A 22,991-nucleotide genomic window follows, 5' to 3' on the forward strand; every position below is an offset into this window, starting at 1 on the left:
GCTTAAATTTTCCCCTTCCCCCACTCCAGTGTGCAGCATGCTGTGTTCCTGCTGGTCTCTTCCCTCCACACCCGATGTGGCTGGTCACAGCGGTGCTGTTTGCGGACAGGCTGTGGAGCACGCTGGGCTCCTGTGCTGTAGACGGCTATAGCGACGGAACGAACTGAACTCCGGAGCAGAGAGAGACGCAGGAGGGAGCCCACGACTGATTTATAGAATTTTATTTTCAAATCTGGGGCTTTCATGGTACAATTTTACACAGCCAGGGACGGAGCCTGTGGGCCTCTCTGCTCCCTGCCAACAAACCGGGCAAAGGAGAGGAGACAACCAACCCACCAGAGGATGCACTCCACAGCTGAATAATCTGCAGAGTCACTAGCTAAGCACAGCTTCCAAAGATGGAGGGGGGGGTCTCCCCTCCCCAGAACATTCTGAGCTGCAAGGCAGCAGGTTGGAGTGGCACAGGAAAGGCCAGCAAGGCCTGGCACAAGGCTAACATTGTTGCTGCTCTCTCTTTTTTGGCACATGTCACTAGCTCACCATTAGGCAGTTGTGTGAATTCCTGTCATCTACAAAGAGTCAGAGGGAGGCACCTGCGGGCCTGAGCAGGATCCTGCCCTTCTCCCCAAAGTCACAAGCTGGCTAGTGTTGGACAGGGCTGAAGATGGGGGCTGTGTTCACTCAGCAGTGCAGCCAGCGTGGAAAGCTCTGCATGGATGTTTCCTGGGGAGCTTTCGGAGGTGCGGATATAGCCTGGGTGGCAGGCTGGAAAGCAGCAGCGTTCTAAGGGTTAATGGCTATGGTCTCAGAATCAACCTGCCCTGCCCATGTCAGCTAGCTTCAGCCCAGAGCTATATTGGCACCTGCCTCTCCTGAACACAGGGTTGTGATCTCCCACAGCCATCCCTCACTGAACAAATGCCCCTGGAGTGTAAACAAACCATTCATCCAACCAACCCCTCCAGAAAAACAATTCCACAGAAAATTGGTTCCATTCAAAACCCAGTTCCAAGCCAACCCACCCAACTTTTTGGTGATAATAAGTGGCACAGATCCCCATGGACTCACAACAGGATGGACGGTACAAACAGCATTTGAAGAAAGATGCAGTTGTAGAAATCAGTGTAACAAACAGAGCTCTAGGTCCTGGTTATATACAGCCTGAAGAAACAGTGTAAACAAGATCTTTCCTGAAAGGAACATGGCACTGAGAACGCGCCAGAGGGTGACCAGCACAGATGGGGAGTCTGCATTCCCCAGTGTTGTCAGAACCTGCTATTTCAAGACAGAAGGCCAATATCGTGGCCTGTGCTTTCTGCTCCACTGCACATTAGAGCTTCATTTCTGTAAACAAGTAGGTGTGTGTAGCCCTCTTGCCCATCTGCCCATCTTGGGGGGCGGGGCTGCAGCATGCTGCCCTAGTCTCCACAGCCAGTCGAGGAGAGTGAATGTGTGAGCTGCAATGCTGCGGTGGGCAATGCAACCAGGGCAGGTGCGGGAAGTTTCCTCCACTCCTAAAGGGCCTTGCTCACGTCAGACGCAGGCCATGAGGCAGCTCTGATCAATCACTTCCAAGGCAGAGGTTCTCCTCCTTCTGCGCACACTTTGCTCAGGTCGCAGGCTGGAAGGTCACCAGGCCCTTTGCACCAGCTGCCAACTGTGGAGTGTATTTGAGAATACAGTTGTCAATCACCATTAGCATTTCCAAGGCTCCTGCTAGTGGTGGCATCGGCAGCACCAGGGTGGCCAGGTCTCAGAGGATGCAAACCACCTTCCATCCTGTTTGCTCAATCAGTGGAAAAACTCTCCTTGTGTAAACATTACATAATTCGAGTCAACGTTACGCTACAGTGTTCTATGGTAATAAGGCAGTAAATAGGGTGTCATTACTCTCTAAGTGGGTGATAACCAGAGCAAGACACACGAGGCCACTGAGGGCTGCAGCCTGGAGAGAGACAGATAGCACCCCATGCTCACTTTAGTAAACACATTGCTTTTGACAATCAAAATGGACGGCATTGGTGGTTGAGAGAGTACAGCCAGGCACAGACTGTTGCCCATGGCAGGGGGAGGTAATGCCTGTGCCTCTGGGGAAACGAGCAGCAATACACCAGTCAAAGAGGGCTGGGGGGAGGTGGGGGCCATTGGCAAGTTTTCTTTTACTTCCATTTTCATGTCGGGTTCAATTAGCACAAATCCAGCATATAAAATAGCAGGGAGCACGAGGGAGTCCTTGGGATAATCGAAGCCCTCATCCCCTTTAGTGTGGGGAGGAAGGATAAGCCGTCAGGGTGGCTTAAATGTCAAACTACAGTGTGTTGAAAACAGCTGCCCTCTCCCTCTCAACTTTCAGGCCGTTCTGAGCTGTGGGCCTTTGCAGCAGACAGAGCAGCTACCACTGCTGCCAGGGGAGCCTTGGGACGGCGGGGAGGGGTGCACATGCGTGGACATGCACATGGAGCCGCCAGGGGATAGGCTTACTATGAGTGCGGCCTGCAGTACAGGCCAAGGGAGGCTGGCTCCTGTGCGCTAGGGACTGGAGTATAAAATGGAGATAAGAGGCTGCTCCTCTATTGCAACAATGCTGCCCTGGCCAGCACCCTCCAGCCATGCTCCCTGGCTGGCTGGGCCCATCTCCAATCTCCTCCCCTGTGGGCCACTTGGTGCTAACCTGGGACTTGGGGAATTGCCCACTCTGGGAGACTGCACAGGAGAAATTTCCCCACTATTCTGCAGTAGATCTAGCTCCCATGGAGAGTGGTGTCCATCCTCTCCCCATGAGCCAGTCTGTAACGCAGAGGCTCCTGGGGATGTGAGGATGGAAGGGGTTTGCTCCAGTCAATACTAGGAAAAAAGAGGACACTGCACATATGATGGTGGCTAACAGAAATCAGTGTTCTTCCCCATCCTCCCTGCTGAGAGGGGCCTGCTGGGGACTCGGGCGTTTGGAGATGGACACTCGGGGAGAGGCGCAGAGTGGAGGCTCCTTGGGAAGGCTTCTCAGGGGCTTGTTTCATTCGGCAGGAGCTCTCACAGATCGTTTTTGCCTTCCTGCATTCTAACCCTATGAACTCAGCAGGCGTTCCCACTCTGCCCCTGTTTCGAACAATGGCTGTGTGACACAACACAGCTCTAACACAAACATGGGCTTCTACCCAGCACAAAACTCAGTCCAGCTGGACGCAACTGGTAGCCTCTCCTCAGCACTCAGACAGTAGGAGACTTCTCCTGAGAGCTGAAATGCATTGATGAGCTACAGTATATGCAGGACTAGAAAATCCAGGATGCTGGGAGAGAGTGGGACTGGCCCTGGGAGCAGCATGACAGGGGTGTTGGCAGGAAGAGCAGGGAGTACTGCAGGTCAGGATGTGTAGTGCTCACCCAGGGCTACCCTTTCTGTCCCATATGTCTGCTACTGTGATCACTAGTGTGAGCCAGACATGGGATGGGAGGGGACAGGACACAACACAAAGGAAAGCCTGGAGAAAGCCGCTCCCTGGGATCTGGGCTTCCACACGCACAGCCCCACTGTGGAAAGCCCAGCAGCAGCCCCTCTAGTCACAGCTGGGAGTCGCTGTCAAGACAAACACTGTCAGCATCACAGCAACGGGAACAGAACATTCCGTAAAAATAACCATAGAAATTCTCTTCTCTCTGATTACAAAGATACAAAATGTATAAAACCCTCCCCTGCCTCATCTTCTGTGGCCAACCCCACCCCGCCCTCTCTCTCTCTCTCTCTCCCTTTCTCTTACACACACACACACAGAGTGTAGAAATGGTTCAGAAAGGAAGATTTCTGTCTGTTTGCTTTTGATATGTAACCAGCGGCACCAGCCTGGGTTTGCTCATGGTGTTGTACTTCTCCCCGCCTCTGGGAGTGCCCTGTTGAGCAGGCGATAGGTCAGTGCAGCTCCATTCTGGTGCAGAGGTACCTGAGACCGCTTCCTCCCAGAGATGGTTTGCCTGACTCTCCCCCCACGAGTTCTCCAGAACCGATGGGTGGGAAGGGCGGGGTGAATTTGGGCCTCTGACCACCATCATCAGTTCTTTCCTTGTAGGTGCCTGGCACCCAGAGACTCCAAACCTCTGCTGAAAGTGTCTGGCCAGGCAATCATCCCTGCTTCTTCCTTTGCTCTCGCAGCAGCTCGGGCCCCTCAGGAATGACCTTCACTTCTTGTTATTCTTCTCGGGGAAAAGGAAACAAAATTAACAAATGTAGCCTCTGGTACCTTACTCCCCAGGCCCAAGTGACACTCCCTGTGCTCTCCCTGCTTGGCCAGGGGCTTGGGAAAGCATCATGCTCACCTCCTGGTGCGATAAATAGTGCTAAGGATGAGGGCAGGGTCTGGCTGTGGCTCCCAGAACAATGACCAGGCCAGGCACATATAAGAAACAGAATACAGATCTTTTCCCTTGGCCATACCCATTCACCCAAGTGCCTGTGCCGTGTACAGCTGAAGGCAACAGACAGATCTGTACCCTGCCACGCATTCTAAAACGCATAGCTCAGAGCCACTTCCCCTCTCTCAGTACCCAGAACGTGTGCCAGGATGGATGCTAAGCCCCAGCATCTTCAGGTGCCAGAGGAGCACGGGGCGCCCCATGGGACAGCTGCCCCTTTAGAGACGTTAGCACTTCCACCCATTGCACTGGTGCGACGGGGTACTACAGAGCATCACAACCAGTAGGTACTTTTAGGACCTAGTTTCATCCTACGGGGGTTGATCCCGTTTCACCAGGAAGCTTTGTGCTTTCAGATCAGGTGGTAATACTCAGTTACCACACAAACCAGGGGCAAAAGAGCAACCAAGTGGCTAGAAGATACAAACTATCCTCTGGCTAACTCACAGCATGGACTGGACTGACCCAAAAGCTGCCTTGGAGAAGTGGAAATACTTACTCTGAATCTGGCGACAGCTCAGAGATACTGTGGGATGTAGCAGAGAGAGGTGGTGACGGGCACAGCACAGAAGGCGTTGAGGAAGTCTGCACAGCAGAAGGAGTTGCTGTGGTCTGTGGGCCAGAGGGAGTACTGGAGGATTGCACAGAGGACAGGACAGAAGAATTAAAAGAAGCAAGGATGGAAGAAAGGATATCTAATTGCTCAGTGGAAGGATGTCGGCTAGGGATTGCTTCCAGATTTTCCCTAGAAGGCTGTCTCCTAGACAGAGGTTCTAGATTTTCTCTAAAAGGAAGCCTTCTAGAAAGTGGTTCTAGATTTTCTCTGGACAGCTGTCTTCTAGAAAAAAACTCCAGATTTTCCCGTGATGGATGCCTACTAGGCACTGTATCCAGGTGCTCTCTGGAATTAGATCTTCTGGATAAAAAGTCCAACTGCTCTCTTGAAGTTTGTCTAGCTAATGCTAGCTGGTCCCTTGAAGGCTGTCTTCCTGAAAGCAGATCTAATTGTTCTCGAGAAATGTCTCGACTTAGTAAAGTGTCCACTCGATCTCTAGATACTTGCCTGTTAGGCAAAGTGTTGAGCCACTCTCTAGAGACCTCTCTTACTGGCCCACAGTCTAGTAGTTCTCTTGAGCCAAATTGACTGGGTAAAGTATCTAGATGGTCTCTAGAACCCCACTTCCTGGGTAGTGTATTCCCATGATCTTTCTGATCAGGCCTGGAAGCTAATGTATCTAAGTCTTCTCTAGACCCATGCCTGCTGGGTATATTTTCCAGATGTTCTCTAGACCCATGCCTACTAGGGATAGTGTCCAATTGCTCCCTTGATCCAGGCCTGTTGAGAATGGTGTCTAGTTCCTCCCTGGACCCATGCCTGCTGCGTACAGCTTCCAAGTATTCCCCAGCGTCGTTCCTGCTCAGCTGTTCTCTGGACATCTGCCTTCTCATCAGCAGGTCGAGTTGCTCCCGGGAAGAGTACCGGCTAGCTGGCTGAGAGAGGCTGCCTGCACCAGAGTAGATTCTGCCATAAGAGGCAGCAGGAACTGCCCTGTGACCCAGGGTGGATGTTTTGTACCATGAAAGCTCATTGGTCATTCTGCCAACGGATGGTAAGCCTTGCAGAGCTGGAGGGTACTGGAGGCGATTCTTCAAAATCCCTGTACAGAAACAAAGCAGAAAGTGAAGAGAATCTCTGTGACAGCACAAACAACCCTCCTCACTATCTGCAAGAAAGCAAGGACAAAGAACTCGGCTTGGCAGCCTGGGCGGCCCTGCTCCTCCCCGAGATCACCCCAGGATGGAGGAAACTGCCACCTGTGTTTGCATGTTGCAAAGCTTTCAAGATCACACCACCATGTGGCCCAGCACCACCTCACCTCCACAATGGACGCATGTCCCAGTCTACTAGACATGAGGAGAAGCCACTCCTGTGAGTGGCTTGCCTCTAAGAGTGCGGCACTCTTGGCTTAAAACAGCAGAGGAGACATTACCAAGACTGCCTCCCATTCTGTCCCTTGGCAACACGTAGGGGAAGTTATAGCTCCAGTCCAGCCAAGGGAAATTTCCCCCTTGTCTCCATTCCTTACACCTTCGCTCTCTCTGAGCCTCTCAGGCTCTCTCCCCTCTTTCTGACTACGGGTGGATGGCCAGCTCAGCACTGGTCTGCACTCTCCTGCCTGCAGCCTGTTGTTTCTCAGTGCAGTTACTTATGGCCTTGGCCCAAAGGGCAGCTATTCTTCAGCTGTCGATTGACTGCCAAGCCCACTGTTACATTCCCTGTTTGCTTTGGGAACTGTCCCAGCCACCGGGGCTAGAGCTTGTAGCTGAATAAAAGATTTAGAAGAGAAGAACCAAGCATCTCCATAATAGCTCCTGTGTTACCTCCGCTGAGAGCCGCAGGAGCCTGCTGTTCCCTGTGGGCAATGAACAGACTGTCCGGGACAAGGACAGGACAGTTCTAATGCGGCCTGCCAACCTGTCAGCAACAGTCACCTGGATGCTGTCCCCCATGACATCCGAGTGCTCGGGGGAGCGACGTGGCTCTCCAGCATCAGGCAAAGGATTCACTGACTGCTCTGCTCAACACCATGAGTCTGCTGAGCCCAGCACTGCCAGGCAGATGCTGGGTATGCCAGGTAGGGGCCATGGGGAGACTCTGGGGGTGCAGCCAGTGGGACACTGTGCTGGCTGGCAGCTGGATATGTGCCCACCAAGGGAGCACTAGGTTGACTGCTCTGAGTCTAGTTACCTTTTCTCTGGCGCTGGGTCTGGGTGAGGGAGTTCTCATCCCCACTGGTCAGGGCCAGGTCTGGCTGGTTGTTGTTGGCAGCATCCTTGTTGATGTCAAAGCCCAGCTTCCGCTCAGACCCCCATTTCTGCAGAGAGCAGGGGTGAACCTCACATTCGCCCAGCGCTGGCCAATAGGACATCAGGTCATTGCCATCCACATCTGGAGAAGAACAGTGCAACACAACGGGGGAGGGGGGGCATCAGAGTTATCCCGAGTTGTAAACAGAGCAGGGCCTGCTACGATACTCACTGGGATACAGTCCCAAGGGCTGCTTAACCACCAGTAACGTGCTGTGGGGCTTGCAGGAGCAGAACCAGCAAATGGGAGGGATGAGGCAATTTCCCTGCCTCTGCTGGAGTCACCGCATCTCCAGGTGGTACTAACCCCTCCCTGCCAATGGGGACTGCTCCCAGGACCTTGAACCTTTGCCTTTGGGAGACCTTGCATCGCATCAGACAGCAGCTACATTGGAAACACGCTCTGTGGGAGACCTTCAGCTTGGTCCCCCCATGCTCCCTCCCTCCCAAGCTGCTTAGACCCAGTTGGGCCCCTAGCCCGTGGCAGGGCTCTTGCGTAGTCCTTGCCTTTGGGAGTGGTGCTGGAGGGGTTGGTGAGGAGCCGCTCGCTGTGCGCTGCCCGTTTGAACTGGCGCTGGAATCGGCCCCGGAGGCGCACGTTCTCCTCGCTCTCCGACGACGGGATGGAAAGGCTGCGCTCCTCATCCAGGGAAAGGTCACTGTCTGAGTCAGAGTCTTGGTCTGCCGGGGCACATGCAGGATGGAAGCAGTGGGGATGGGGGCAATCGGATGGCTTTTGAGCAGGGCAGGGAAGGAAGGAAGCTTGGTTTTGGGGTTTTGCCTGCTAGTGTCCCGGGGTTACATCCCCCCAATCTAGCACTCCACTGGCACAAAACACAGACCCTGTGTTTGGACATTGCCTAGCTGAAGCCAGGGCCCCAGCATCCTGGGAGGCCTGTGCTGTTGTTTTCACCCTGGGAAAATAATTGGCCCAAGGGGGGCTCTGTTCAGTGACCCTGGACACTCCCTCCTCCCCACAGGCTGAGCGTACTCAGGAGTTGGAGTGAGGCTGCTGGGAGTGGCAGGTGCTCAGTGTGCAAAGGCTGCTCACTAATGGGGGAAATGCCACTTGCTAGGGCAGCTTCTGGGCAGCAGGGAGCCTTCTCACATGCACAGGCAGGTCCCAGGGGTGAGCCGGCTGGGTCTCAGCCTTACCTCCCCCTGCATCACGGTGAAACATGGCCACATCGAGGTCCGTGGGGCCGGTGTGACCAAGCAGGCTGTGATCCAAGGCTGAGCCCTGACGCGCCATCACATTCTCTCTGAAACACACATGGCAAAAACGCTCAGACCCCAAGTCCTCACCTGGCAGCACCTGTCCCTGTCCTGGGGTAAAGGAGTGCTCTCCTCTCATCTCCCATACTCATATCTGTGCCTGGCAGAGAGGTCAACAGCCCTGCAGGGGGGAGGGGGTGTGAGGGACTGGAACAGCAAGGAATGCTGCAGGGCAGGAGTGGGGGGCACTGGCAGAGCTGTGGAGAGCTCAGGACTGGAGTAACTAGGGTCTGTAGTGGGTCAGGAGTGATGTAAGTCAGCAGAGCTGTGTGGGGAGTGTCAGGATTGAAGGTCATAGCAGAGGAGGCATCGGTAGCAATGGTCCAGAAGGGCCAGGAGGTGACACCTGCATTTCCAGAAGAAGGCAATGCTCTCTCCATTCCATGGTGGGCCCCACTCCCATCCCCCTCCATGTCTGTAGTTTCTCAGCTGTGGCTGTGAGCCAGTGGCCAGCCAGATGCCTCTTCCTCTGGCTGCTTCCTACCTGAGGTAGCCCCTCTGGCTGGAATGGGTGTGGGCTGAGCGCACGCTGCTGACTGAGGAGATGGTGGAGGCCCCCAGGGTGATGCGAATGAGGCCGCTCTCCTCAAACAGGGCCGTGTTATTATAGGCATTGGGGCCCTGGCAAGGAAGAGACACATGGAGAATTTGTTAGGAAGACTGCAGCAGCTGGGTTTCGAGATTCTCTCCCTGCCCAACACTGCAAAGGGTGGGGGTGGCCTGTGTCCATTCAGGAGTCTCCAGTCTCAGGCACCGTGAAGGGGTTCTCTTCCTTCATTGGCGAGGGTCCCACCAGCCTCTTCGGGAGGCACAGGGCTCCCAGGGAATGACAGTACATGAATTCAGACATGGCCTGAGGGGCTAGGACCCGGCTATGGGGTGGCTGTCTGGCTGAGGTCTTTCCCACTGACCTCCTGGAACAGGCAATTACAGACCGGTAAGTCTAACGTCAGTACCGGGCAAATTAGCTGAAACAATAGTAAAGAATAAAATTGTCAGACACAGAGAACATCATAAATTGTTGGGCAAAAGTCAACATGGTTTCTGTAAAGGGAAATCATGTCTTACTAATCTATTAGAGTTCTTTGAAGGGGTCAACAAACATGTGGACGAGGGGATCCAGTAGACGTAATGTACATAGATTTCCAGAAAGCCTTTGACAAGATCCCTCACCAAAGGCTCCTATGTAAATTAAGTTGTCATGGGATAGGGAAGATCCTTTAATGGATTGAGAACTGGTTAAAAGACAGGGAACAAAGGGTAGGAATAAATGATAAATTTTCAGAATGGAGAGGGGTAACTAGTGGTGTTCCGCAAGGGTCAGTCCTAGGACCAATCCTATTCAACTTATTCATAAATGATCTGTAGAAAGGGGTAAACAGTGAGGTGGCAAAGTCTGCAGACGATACTAAACTGCTCAAGATAGTTAAGACCAAAGCAGACTGAAGAACTTCAAAAAGATCTCACAAAACTAAGTGACTGGGCAACAAAATGGCAAATGAAATTTAATGTGGATAAATGTAAAGTAATGCACATTGGAAAAATTAACCCCAACTATACATACAATATGATGGGGGCTAATTTAGCTACAACTAATCAGGAGAAAGATCTTGGAGTCATCGTGGATAGTTCTCTGAAGATGTCCATGCAGTGTGCAGTGGCAGTCAAAAAAGCAAACAGGATGTTAGGAATCATTAAAAAAGAGATAGAGACTAAGACGGAGAATATCTTATTGCCCTTATATAATTCCATGGTACGCCCACATCTTGAATGCTGCATACAGATGTGGTCCCCTCAACTCAAAAAAGATATATTGGCATAAGAAAAGGTTCAGAAAAGGGCAACTAAAATGATTAGGGGTTTGGAACGGGTCCCATATGAGGAGAGATTAAAGAGGCTAGGACTTTTCAGCTTGGAAAAGAGGAGACGAAGAGGGGATATGATAGAAGTATATAAAATCATGAGTGGTGTGGAGAAAGTGAATAAGGAAAAGTTTATTTATTTGTTCCCATAATATAAGAACTAGGGGCCACCAAATAAAATTAATGGGCTGCAGGTTTAAAACAAATAAAAGGAAGTTCTTCTTCACACAGCGCACAGTCAACCTGTGGAACTCCTTGCCTGAGGAGGTTGTGAAGGCTAGGACTATAATAGCGTTTAAAAGAGAACTGGATAAATTCATGGAGGTAAAGTCCATTAATGGCTGTTAGCCATGATGGGTAAGGAAAGGTGTCCCTAGCCCCCGTTTGTCAGAGGGTGGAGATGGATGGCAGGAGAGAGATCACTTGATCATTACCTGTTAAGTTCACTCCCTCTGGGGCACCTGGCATTGGCCACTGTTGGTAGACAGGATACTGGGCTGGATGGACCTTTGGTCTGACCCAGTATGGCCATTCTTATGTTCTTAGGATAGAAAGGACTAGTTAACCTGCATGCTTGGTGGGGAGGGTGGGCCCAGGGAGGGATTCCCTCTCAGGCAGAGTGCAGGCTCAGGTGCGGAGAAGGCCCTTGCCTTTGGGCTCGCTTGCTGGGGCAGTGCCCTTCTACACCCACCTGCACAGATCTAGCTGCCTCCTCGCCCTGACTCTTCTTGCCAAGGCAGACCAGTTTCCAGGCCTCCTGGACCTCTTCATTCAGGACACAGAACAGAACCAACACGGCCAGGCCCTGTGAGGGAGGGGAAGAGAGGCTGTGAGCCTGAGTGAGGAAGGAAGGGAAACACTCAGCACAGCCGGGGAGCCTGCACTTCCACTCTTCCTGGCAATGGGGCAGTGCTGAAGGCTGAGTTTGGCCATTCAAGAGTGTGCTAACAGAGTCAGTCAGCTCTCCTCAATCGCACTGCCTGACACTGCATCCAGCTATTTGTGTTTCAGTCAGTCACGTCTACACCGCACCCAGGCCTCCAGCATAGTCCAGAGTGCTGCATCTAGACCCCTGATAGGGCAACAGGGCCACAGAGTGGAGGCATTTCTGTGCTGACCAGACTCATGACTCATTAGCCTGTAACAGAGGAAGGGACAAGCGGCTCCCCCTTGGAGAGTGCTTCCTGCTGGCCAAATTCACTGTAGGTCTCTGGTGGAGGGGAACAGGTGCCTGCCATGCTATCCCACCTGCTGCATGAGGCCCAGCAGTGGTTGAACCAGTTTCTTCCCTCAGGAACCAGCGTGTCTGCTCTGGGGTAGAATTGCTAGCGACTGACAGAGCTGTGGGCTACAGACAGTTACTAACATGAATACGCTCCAGCCAGCACAATGACTCAGTGCTAGGAGCTTGGTCTCACAAGGTTGACCTAGCTGCTTTCTGGGCCACCAGAGTCTTACAAGGAGGGCCTGATTGCTGCAAGCTCCTGGGCCCAGTGGCATTGAAGAGGAGAGAGGAGAGTGGCTGCCAAGGGTGATGGGGTAAGTGGAAGAGGAAAACTGAAACTGGACTTGGCTAGGCAGCTCTGATTCTGTGCTGTGTGCGCAGTGACTAGGGAGCAGTCTGAGGGCACACAGCAGAGGTTCCAGGCCCACTGCTGCTAGCAGGGGGCCACAGTGACAGCAAGGAGCCTTAGCAGGCCTTGGCTTTGGAGGTGATGGGGGATAATTGGCTATACAGAGAAAGCTTGGGATGGTAGCTCAAACAGTGGGTGCTGGTGGCTGTTAGCTTTCCCCTGCATGCAGTTCCCAGCAGCCCTTGTGCATCCACTTCAAATATAGGCCCAACTCTTTGCTGATCCATTTTATGAAAACTCCTCTGAAGATGGTCATTATTGTCCCATTATGTCTCAGAGCAGGGCTGGCTCAGAAGGGGCATCGTTAAATCATAAGGACCAACTCATTTGGGCTTACAACTGAAGTCTCTTCTTGGTGCAGCAGGTCTCTGCTCCTTTACAGCAGTGGTTTTAGCCTATGTCCAAGGGGTCCACAAAAGGTTACCATAGAACATAGAAAGGTTACCATAGAACAGTGGTTTTCAAGCTGTGGTCTGCAGACCCCTGGGGGTTCTGAGATTTCCAAAGGGGTCCTCACCTTCATTCGAAATTTTGTAGGGGTCCACAAATAAAAAAAGGTTGAAAACAGCTGAGCTAGGCTATAGAATGAGAAGGCGAACATGGACAATGACCACTAGAGGGGGCAGTCAGTTCATGAGTGAGCGGAGCAGCAAGAGGGTCCCTGAAATCAGGAGCTCCAGGGCAGCACAGGGCTTTAGCTAAAGGAAGCCAGAATGTCCCGTGGATTAGTGAGCAGAGAAGGAGAGTGATGACAGAACAGAGGGGCACAGTCACTGCTGGAGGGCAGCTGCTCTAAGGGAACCCCTCTGTCTGTGTAATGCTCCTAATGAAGGGGGATGGCTCTTGAGGGCCAAACCCACAGGGTGACTGGCCGGGGGAAGCTCAAGGCGCTGAGGGGTTAATGTCTGCAATGTGTTTGAAGTGTGCACCAACCTCCGCTTGTCTCTGTGACATGCATACTAGAGAGGCATGACCAGCCATTGGGTGTGCATGCACATGACAGAAAGCAAGCCCATCAGCAACAGGTGTAGTCAGTGTGTGCGTGTGCACACGCGTGTGAGTGACAGAGCCCATCAGCAGGTGTAGTCAGTGTGTGCGTGTGCACACGCGTGTGAATGGCAGAGTCTATCAGCAGGTGTAGTCAGTGTGTGCGTGTGCACACGCGTGTGAGTGACAGAGCCCATCAGCAGGTGGGGATTTGAGATGTTTGGAAGAATCTGTTTTGTGTTGCTTTCCTAAAATAAACCTTCTTGCTGAGTAAAAGCTCAGTGTACAGCAGTGCTTGAAGTGGAAAGAATAAAACATGGGAGCTGCTGTAATACTGCAAAGCAGGTCTGAGCTGGGGAGGAGCTGGAGAGCAGGGGAGCTCCAGGGAGGCTCCAGGGCCGGGCTGGGCCATAGAGCTGAGCACAGGGGAGCTGGAGAGCAGGGGAGCTCCAGGAAGGTTCCAGGGCTGGTCTGGGCCATGGAGCAGAGCACAGGGGAGCTGGAGAGCAGGGGAGCTCCAGGAAGGCTCCAGGGCCAGACTGGGCCATAGAGCCGAGCACAGGGGAGCTGGAGAGCAGGGGAGCTCCAGGGCCAGGCTGGGCAATGGAGCAGAGCACAGAGGAGCAGGGGAGCTCCAGGAAGGTTCCAGGGCTGATCTGGGCCATGGAGCAGAGCACAGAGGAGCTGGAGAGCAGGGGAGCTCCGGGAAGGCTCCAGGGCCGGGCTGGGCCATAGAGCAGAGCACAGGGGAGCTGGAGAGCAGGGGAGCTCCAGGGCCAGGCTGGGCAATGGAGCAGAGCACAGGGGAGCTCCGGGAAGGCTCCAGGGCCGGGCTGGGCCATAGAGCAGAGCACAGGGGAGCTGGAGAGCAGGGGAGCTCCAGGGCCAGGCTGGGCAATGGAGCAGAGCACAGGGGAGCTCCAGGAAGGTTCCAGGGCTGGTCTGGGCCATGGAGTTGAGCACAGGGGAGCTGGAGAGCAGGGAAGCTCCAGGGCTGGGCTGGGCTGGGCCATGGAGCCGAGCACAGGGGAGCTCCAGGAAGGCTGCAGAGCCGGGCTGGGGACGGTAGCATAGAAAAGCTGGAGGAAGCTCAGGTGAACTCTGCAGAGTGGGTGCCATCAGACTCCAGCTTACTGCTTTCCAGCTTTCCTCTTGTCTGTTTGGTTTCCCTTTAACCTGCCTTTCCACTGTTTAAATTTTCCCATCACTGTTCCTTGTCCAAAGGCACCAGTGAGAGATGCTCCCCTGAGGGGAGGGGCAGAGCTGCTGCTTGGCCTCCGGGGCAGGCTGGATGGAGAGTTACCTGGAGACTGCAGAGGACAGTGTGGAGGTAGTGGAAAGCCAGGACACTGTTGTTGACAGCCAAGAGGCCAAAGAGCCAGGTAGTGCTAATAACTAGAAGCAGAACAAAGGAGCTTCGCAGCGTCATGCTGGAAAGAAAGAGAGAGAGAGAGGCAGACAGATACACACACACAGACAGAGACAGGGACGCAGAGGTTAGAATCTCTTGTTAATCTACAGTCTATCACACACAGACAGAGGCAGAGGGGAAGTACACTCCTGTCCTGAGCCACCAGCTCCCCACACCACGTGCCAGCACCACAGCGGGACAATACACTCCCTGCAGTACGTCTCCACCTTGTGGGCCCACACCCAGTCTAGACAGATCACTACTAGCTGAGCACTGACAAAGCACGTAGGAAGACACGGCCCTGGCCCCAAGGAGCTTCTCTTCTGGATGAGACAGACAGGACAGTTCAGACCCCAGGGTGACCATTTGGGCTCAGGGGAGGCTTAAGGGGTGGCTTGGAAGAAAGCAGTGAAGGCATGCATGGAGAAGATGCAGAAGGGGCATTTAGGAGGGCTGGGAAGAGTGTAGGCAGCAAGAGGGGGAGAACAAGAGACAAGCACTGAGATGGAGGCTGGATCGGAGCCCTGGATACAGGGACAGGAAGCGGAAATGGCAGGTGATGGGGAGCCAGTGATAGGGTTTGAGCAGGGGACTTACATGGACAGAGCAGTGGGAGAGGAATTACCTTTCAGCAGAGGGCAGATAGACAGACTGGAGAGGAATAACGTGAGATGTGGGGGCCTGTCAGGAAGGGGCTGTGGGAGTGGGGATAAGAGAAAAGGACGGATGTTAGAGAAGCGACTGATATTGGCAACAGAAGCAGTAATGGCAGGCGACTTCTAGGCTGAATCCGGGTAACAGGGAGGCTAGGCAGATTTTGACAGTGATGAAGCAGGGGATGGCTTGTGGGGAAGGGAAAGAAGTTCAGATATTTGTGCAAGGGATCAGAGCAGCAGACCCTCCACTGAGATCCTGGCCAATCAATACTCACAGAACTGATTTCTTCTTGGTCTCCTTCTGGCCTGGGGAACATGACATCTTGGCCACCAGCAGGAACATCACCCCGTTCATCTGAAAGCACAGAGAGTGGTTAGATGCTGCTCTGCTGCTCCTACACTGAGGCTTTCACTCTCTCCAGTCCTGGTGTCTCGATCATGTGCCTCCACAAGGTCCTGTACCTGGGAAGCTGAACTCTGTGCAGACCTGGACTCATCCACCTCCTCCTCTGCCTGCTCTACACAAGCCCCACTTCTCTGGGCTACATACTGCTGCCTGGGCTTGGGGACGTGTGACAAGAAAGGAAGCCCCGTGGGAGGAAGAGAGCACAGGAGAAAGGAGCAAAGCTCCAGGGATAGAGGAAATATAAATAGAGGAGGGACAGCAATGAGAAGAGGAAGAGGCAGTAGAAACCAGAGGAAGGTAAGCAGAAGGCAAGGCAGCAGACACATGGAGTGCAAAGAAGGGGAGGACATGTGGGGTGGGCCGGGACACGGTATAAACACGGGAGGAGTTTACCACAATGACGACAGTAATGGGGCCTGCAAAGCTCCAGACCAGCTTATCGTGAATAGAAATCCAGCAGAAATCTGGGTTCCCATAGCCCTCTGGGTCCAAGCCAACGGCCAGTCCTGCGGGGGGAGAAAAGGGAAAGGTCAATTCCATGACACAGCCACCTAGGAGACATTGGGATCATTTTGCACTTCCACTATGGCCTCTTCCACTAGAGGATCTCAAAGCAGAGACCAAACATTGGTCAATGCAGCCTCAGAACGCTCCTTGGAGATCAGTATCATTGTTCTCATTTATAGATGGGGAAGACTGCAGTACAGAGGAGAAATGACTTGCCCAAGGCCACAGAGAGCTGGGACAGAACCAGGGACAGAACCCATGTCTCCTTACTCCCCGTCTAGTGCTCCTCCTTCGCCTTGGTTCCTGCCAGTGCCTCTGGCCAAGTTGCCATAGCAATAGAAATATCTAGCAATGGCTAAGCTGACTCTCCTGCTTTGTGAGGTCTGTGTCCTATGCCTCACTGTCTCAAGATGTCCACCTCAGCAGAGCCCCACAACAGGGCATTTACTGCCAGGAACACATGACCCCAGTGGTGATGAACCTTGGGAAATGGATCGAGATGATTAGCCAAAGAACATTTGCATCTCATGCTGTGAATCCTAGAAGGGCAGGAGCTTCATGGCCATCAGGCCAGAAAGGGTGAAAAGCCTTGTAGGTTCTTCTGAAGGAGTGAGACCCCAGCTTCTAAACCCCACGGACATTTCACACCAGAAAACTACAGCACACCCTCTGCTGTGGCACCTACCACGTCAAACACTAGGAGTGGTATAAATGCATAGTGTCTTCATCGCTGCCTTGACCCAGATAACTCCTGTACATATTGTAGCTCACTGACTGTATCTCCATGGTCTAGAATCTGTCTGCAGTGTTGCTCCTGGCTAGACCCATACAGCACAAACACACACACAGTGGCAAATATGGATGCCCACAGACATGCACATACATCCCCTCCACTCACGTTCCCCCACCAGACACTCAGGCTGGCCAATGCCCACGGAATCAGAAAGGAGACAAGTTCTTAGGCCCATGCCCATGCCTGAGGCCCATGCCTCTTTGACCAAATGGGGTTTCTGAGGCCAATGCCTTTGGCATCGCCCAAGGCCAAGGAGTTTCCATGCTATAGCGAGCTTTATCCATTTCCTCCCCCCATCCCTCAGAGAGGGAACCTGTCTTCCCAAGCATCTTTGCCCAGCGTGCGGTACCCACCGGTGATGATGGCAGGCACCCCCCAGCCAATGGCATAATAGAACCTCATGGCTCCGAAGTTGATGTTGCGGGCTTCGGTCTGCATGCGGTAGATGTGGAGGCCCTGCACGAAGAGCCAGGCGAAGGTGGAGAGGAAGAAGTAGTGCAGCAGGATGGCAATCACAGTGCAGAGGAACTGAAAGGAGCAAATCACCACTCAAAGAGTGGACAGCCCATCCAGCTGGGAAAGGCCCTCCCTTGCCTGGCAATCTCCCTTACTGCAGCAGAGTCACCCCCAGAGCATTTCTGACATCCCCATTCTGCTCTACGCCCAGCAGGGAGCTGGCTTGTGGGACTCCTGTATCTCTGTTGCATGCCCCTGACCTAAGCTGCTGATTCCCAACCTCCTAGAAAGGGGCTAGATCCACAGTCAGTAACAAACTCTGGAACAACCCACCCCAAAGAGCCCACATCCAAACCAAGCAGCCTCATAACCCTGCTCGTATCCCTCTCCGACACGCATGTCGATATCCACTGGGTAGGTGGTTTGAGTGATGCCTTCTGTTCTTCAGGGATGTGGGGAACACTCTGTCACTTCTGGGGCTTGAACCAAAGACCTAGCTCAGATCCAGGAGCTCCTCCGTTGGTGCTGCAGGAGAATCTCCTGTAGTCACCTGCACTACAGCCTCCAGGAGAGAGAGCTCATCATCCCGTCAGATATGGGCCTCTCTTGATTAGCAACAGCCTGTCCTAAGTTGCAACCTACTGCCCTGTGCCTGAGAGTTGGCACCACGACCCAACGCTATGGCTGGTGCCAGGGCCCTAAAAGGGGCTGGGATTCCATGGTGAGGAGCGTGGTATGAAACACTAGAAAGAAAAGATTGGATTACATCGAAAAGAGGATTTAGGGGGAAGATTCCTCCCTGGGGGAATCTCCCACTCTTCCCCCATGCGTCCCAATGAACCCAGGAGGGTGCATCCTGCAGGATGATTCCAGCGCTCAGGTTGATTTAGGCAAGACTCCCAGGGGCACCATTCAAACTAGGTCAAAATATGAAACACTGGAGACTGAACTAGCAAAGCATTTACACTCCTGCTGCATTCACCCAACAGTTCTGTTCTCCTGGGCCTCCTTCCTACCCTCTAGGTCTCCCCGGTCTGACGACGCCATCCCACCCAGCTGCACTCAGGACTGTTTCCTCCTCCCCTTACCTGATTTTCAGTGCGGTTGATGCCCAAGAGGAAGAGCAGCTCGGAGAAAAAGAGGGTGACAGATATGTTGGAGTGGATGCCCCTGGTGTTGGACTTGAGGCCTTTCAGACATGTCAGGAAGGAGAAGGTCAGCAGCAAGGCCACAAGAGAAAGAGACACCAAGGAATAGGTGACAATGGCCAGGGTCTCCAGGTCACCCTCCAGCTGCTGCAGATGGAAGCCAAAGACAAAAGACAGAGTCAGGCAAGAAAGCATGAGCGTGTGTTGGCTTCAACGGTCTCGCCCTCCGGCTGGGAATTGGATGGGAGAAGCAGCCTGGGATTTTCTGCTACATTTCTGCAGTGGGCACTGTCTGCACCTGTGTAACCCAGAGTTCTACCCTGAATGTTCTGGATAGATTAGATCTATCCAGCGTTTAGATCGTGCTCCCCACCGCATTAGGGCCTGCTCCATTCTGCTCCTTGTCCATGGTGTGGCCAGCACAACCTCATGGAAATACATCCTCTTGTTCTGGTTTTCACCACTGCGTATTCCCCGCCACCCACCCCCAGCCTTCCCGCTCCTTCCTCCCCTCCCTCCCGCCTCTGCAGAGGTAGGGTTACCTCCCGGTGGGAGCTATCCATCAGCACCCCAAAGGTGCCAAACTGGGAACACTGGCAGCGCACATGCGTGGTGTTTCTGAACACGAGATCACAGTCCCTTGCTGTCCAGAAACCGGAAGGGTCAGTCCTGCAGCCGCAAGAGAACACAGAGAAATCTCAAAGGAACAGGTCTTCAGAATCACATCTCCTGTCAGGCCCTGGGGGGTCTGGGGGTGCATAGGTGAGGAGCAGCCTGCAGAGCATCGGGCTGCTCAGAGGTTCTTTGGCTGCCTGGACAGGTTCTCTACTCTTCCTAAGGTGGCAGGGTGTAACAGGATGTTTCCATGTTTGGATGTTGAAGCATCTACTCAGTGCTGCCTGAAGTTGGTGACCTCTGCCCTCAGCAGTTGGGACAGTGCAATGTGCCAGAAGGCAGCACCTTGGTGGGCCAGTTCCACCACCCTGGTGATCCCCCACTTCTGTCCTAGCAAGGGGGCTATGTGACAGAGCTCTGCCCCAGCACACAGAAACAAGGATGGTTCAGGAGAGTCAGGGAACTAGTTAACTTCTCCAGTTTCTTTTACTAAACCTCTCGAAAGCTGCAGCAGTGAATGACCCCGGGGCTAGTGAGAATCTTGGCCTGGAGCATGACGCAGGCAGGCTGGGCACTTACTGGCTGGAACGATTCCACTGGACACAGAGGGGCTTGCTCCGGTTGGCCGTCTCCAGTAGGCGGAACTCCAGCACCAGGGGCGTGTCCAAAGTGCCCTGGACGAAGGTGTGGTTGCTGAACACGGACACGCTCACTATGGGGGAGTTCATGACGGGGTTCTTGGGCAGTCTGCAAGAGACGACAAGGGCCTCGTCACTCAGCCCATCAGCCGCCCAGACCTGCCTGGCATTTCAGAGAATGCCAGGGGGCTAACAAGGGCTGGACTGACAGCCTGAAACCCATCCGCTGCTACAGGACAGGCTGCATGCTGCATGCTGCCCACCCAGCCTCAGCCCTGCCTTAGGCCGTGGGGAGAGGGCAGTTCATCCTCTGTGGCCCATCCAGTCCTTGTCCTCTTTTAGAAGGCTGCCAACACGGGGGGGCCAAGCAGGACCAGTTGTGCTAGTGGTTTCACTGTTGCAGACACCAGCTCTGGACAGAGCCCCCAGCCTCCAAACAGGCCACTGCGCACAGTTAGATGAGCCAGGCTGGAACCCTGAAAAGTCCCGCACCCCAGACCTGCATAACTGGCAGTACCCAGTTGCTTGCTGCCTTCTCTATAGAGAGTGCATGTCCTGGCAGGGTGAAAAAGTACCTGAGACTGCGGCGATCCACCTGATAGCGGGCTGGCAGCAGCCCCCCCAAGGTGCGGTAGATAATGAGGATGATGATGGTGACGGCAGGCTCGGGCTCCGGGAGGGTCAGCTTTGGGGAAGAGCTCTCCACTGTGTCGTTCACTTCCCTGCTCATGGGCATGGCGGCTGCTGTGGGCAGAGCTTGGGTCAGAAAAGGCACCTGTAACAACGGTCTGAGGCAGAGTGTAGGGCCAAGGGGAAGGAAATGCCTGGTGCCACTGGCCATCTCCGTGGCCATGGCTCATGAGCCACGTACCAGGGCTGGGCACTACATAAGGGACGCAACGGTGTCTCTTGGGAAGGAAGTTGTACAAAGCCCCATCCATCTTTGCCAGGGCTGCAGCGAGGAGTCCAGAGAAGTCCAGGGCCATAGCAGTTCTCCCATTGTGGGAGGCATCTAAGACATGGATACCATCTGCAGGGTCCCTGCATCATGGCGGCCTCCCAAGGCCAGCACTCGGTGCTATTCCCAGAGCTCGCCAGGAAGCAATTCTAGACACTCCCTGCAAGGGCGCAGCAGGCTCCCAGCTTCTGTGGGCCCGGAGGACAGAGCACCAATGGGATGCTCCCTCCCAGCTCAGGAAGTGAGGAGCTCTCTCCTCTAGTCCAGGAAGAGGTGCCAGCAGCCTTTGGGGTAAGACATACAGGTGGTCTCTGACAGACCCTGGAGACAGCCCAGGCTGGGGATCTGACAGTTGCATGTCCCCCCACCAGCCACCCTGCATGCAGTGCTTGTCCCTTGGGCAGACGGTACTGAATACAGTGCAGGGCATGAAGAGAGGCCCAACAGAGCCTGCTGGGGAGGCAGCCAGTACACCAGGGCCATTCCCTGGGGCTCAGGGAGGCCGTTCACTTACCTTCCACTTTGGGGGGTGTAAGCACTGAGAGCGGGAGCACCACGTGGGTGTGTGGGTCCCACATGGCCTGCCCCCGGAAAAGGCTGCTGTGGTAGCGGGGATAGCGTTGCCGGACGTGGGTCTGGTTCTCCATGCGGTCAATGCTGAGCACTGTGTGGGGAAGAGACAGAGGAATCAGGGGCCTGGGAGAGCTCAGGGAGCCAGGGTCGTTACTCTGGCTGGACAGCGTTGCAACGGGATGGGCTCAGGGTGCCAGGATGAACACGTTTGCGTCTATCTTTGGAGTAAGCAATTCAAATGCAGCTGAGGTCACAAGTGCAGTGTGATGGGCTCAGACCAGTCACTTGTGGATCCCCGGTCATGTCTGTACTTGCAAAGCGGAGGCAGGGAGCAGTGCTGTGGGGAGCAAGAAGGATGTCCAGCTCCCGTCTGCGCTCGCTAGCTCTATCTGTGCTCGCTTTCAGGAGCGACGCACTCACTGAGTTTGCTGGGCCTATAAAAGGGGACTATAAAAGGCCCATGTCCCCTCCCGTACATACGGTCCCTAATGGGACCACATGAGAGACCCAGCTCCATGTGAGACAACCACCTATGGATGCACATCCCAAATCCACATGTGAGTTTGGGGAGAGTGGAACCAGTCAGCCTTCTAGTCATCAGAACCCCATGGCAAACCCTCAGCAAGCTAACAGCAGGTAGCCAAGGGTATGCTGGCCCCTTCCGCGGGGGTATTTACTTAGGAGGAGTTGTAGAAGGTTGTGGTCAGTGGATCCTTTCCTAAAGGATTTATGGAAGACTGGGAATAACACATAGGCAGCAGCTTTACCATGGTAGAATCACCATCCCAAACCCAGCTACTGGCTTGCAGCTCCCCTGGGGGAGCATTCAGGGCAGCAAGGAATAACTTCTTTAGCTGACACTGCTGGGGGAATAAACTGGAATGGAATTGCTACCACTGCGATTTGGCCAGGACAGAGGGGGTAACACCGCGACTCTCACAAAGAGCAACGGGAGCTATCATGACCCAAAGGGGTGGGGGCCATGAGTTTAGCTTTAGATCTCCTCCAGCAGCACAGCACCCCAAGTCTCTGCTGACTCAGAGGAAAGACCACCACTTTCTGCAGCACTTCAGGCTTTCCTGGGGGCCTCCCATTCAACAGCTGACCAGCTGCACCCTCCTCAGCTGACAATCACAGCTGGAGCGTGGCCTCCGATTGGCATTTGTGCCCGTTTTAACTCTTTGAAGTGTGGTGTCAGAGTGTATGCCTTGCACCACTGCTCTCCTGGCAATGCTTCCAGCCTGCTGCCTACTCACTGATGTTGGGGGTCACCACGCCAAGGGGGTTCAGGTAGGTGAGTTTCATGTTGCTGGCGAGCGTGCCCGTGTACTCTCTCAGCTGCTCCATCAGCCCCATGCTGCCATGGTCGCTCTGCAGCAGCACGTCCCAGTGCTCCTGGTTCTCCAGGGCCAGCACCGAGCTGCCTGCCCTCAGCAGGTTCTGCAGACAGAGGGAGAGTCTTCAGCAGGCTTGAAGGGAAAAGACCTTTCTTTGAAATTTTCTACGCCTCCTCTCTCCGTCACCTCCCCTGCCTGCTGCAGGCGAGCCAGGAAAGAAGGGGGATGGGGTGTGCTCGGAGCTGAGCGTCGCACCACTGGGAGACGATCCCAGGCTCTCACCCTTTGCAGGAATGGGAAGGGTTTCCTCACTCAATTCACACTGGCCCTTGCTCGGTCGCACCCCCTTGGCTCTCCCCTGCCCGCCATGGGCTTCACACCCTTTAGCTACTCAGAGTAACAAAGGGACGGAGCAATGAGATGGGGCAGGCACCACCCATAATGGCTCACAAGCCGGGACAAA

At 54.1% G+C, this 22,991-nt stretch overlaps 1 protein-coding gene across 5 annotated transcripts in view; it reads right to left on the minus strand.

The window, feature by feature from the left end:
* Positions 1 to 206: 206 nt before the first annotated feature.
* CELSR3 (cadherin EGF LAG seven-pass G-type receptor 3) overlaps positions 207 to 22,991 on the minus strand; it is a 71,877-nt gene continuing 49,092 nt past the window's right edge. For 2 of the 5 annotated variants that reach the window (XM_073351418.1, XM_073351416.1), the window contains 17 exons: positions 22,448 to 22,631; positions 21,133 to 21,282; positions 20,236 to 20,401; positions 19,602 to 19,769; positions 18,950 to 19,076; positions 18,348 to 18,554; positions 17,157 to 17,331; positions 15,897 to 16,009; positions 15,373 to 15,452; positions 14,334 to 14,460; positions 11,101 to 11,214; positions 9,032 to 9,168; positions 8,428 to 8,534; positions 7,780 to 7,953; positions 7,154 to 7,354; positions 4,904 to 6,062; positions 207 to 4,185 (listed from right to left, as the gene is read on the minus strand). In XM_073351418.1, coding sequence (XP_073207519.1) covers positions 4,158 to 4,185; positions 4,904 to 6,062; positions 7,154 to 7,354; positions 7,780 to 7,953; positions 8,428 to 8,534; positions 9,032 to 9,168; positions 11,101 to 11,214; positions 14,334 to 14,460; positions 15,373 to 15,452; positions 15,897 to 16,009; positions 17,157 to 17,331; positions 18,348 to 18,554; positions 18,950 to 19,076; positions 19,602 to 19,769; positions 20,236 to 20,401; positions 21,133 to 21,282; positions 22,448 to 22,631 — 3,417 coding nt within the window. In that variant the 3' untranslated portion in view covers positions 207 to 4,157. Of the gene's footprint in view, positions 4,186 to 4,903; positions 6,063 to 7,153; positions 7,355 to 7,779; positions 7,954 to 8,427; positions 8,535 to 9,031; positions 9,169 to 11,100; positions 11,215 to 14,333; positions 14,461 to 15,066; positions 15,137 to 15,372; positions 15,453 to 15,896; positions 16,010 to 17,156; positions 17,332 to 18,347; positions 18,555 to 18,949; positions 19,077 to 19,601; positions 19,770 to 20,235; positions 20,405 to 21,132; positions 21,283 to 22,447; positions 22,632 to 22,991 lie in introns of those variants that run through there. The other 3 variants (XM_073351417.1, XM_073351415.1, XM_073351419.1) reach the window with 2 other exon arrangements.

The sequence above is a fragment of the Lepidochelys kempii genome, chromosome 7 (assembly GCF_965140265.1).
Source record: "Lepidochelys kempii isolate rLepKem1 chromosome 7, rLepKem1.hap2, whole genome shotgun sequence".
NCBI lineage: Eukaryota > Metazoa > Chordata > Testudines > Cheloniidae > Lepidochelys > Lepidochelys kempii.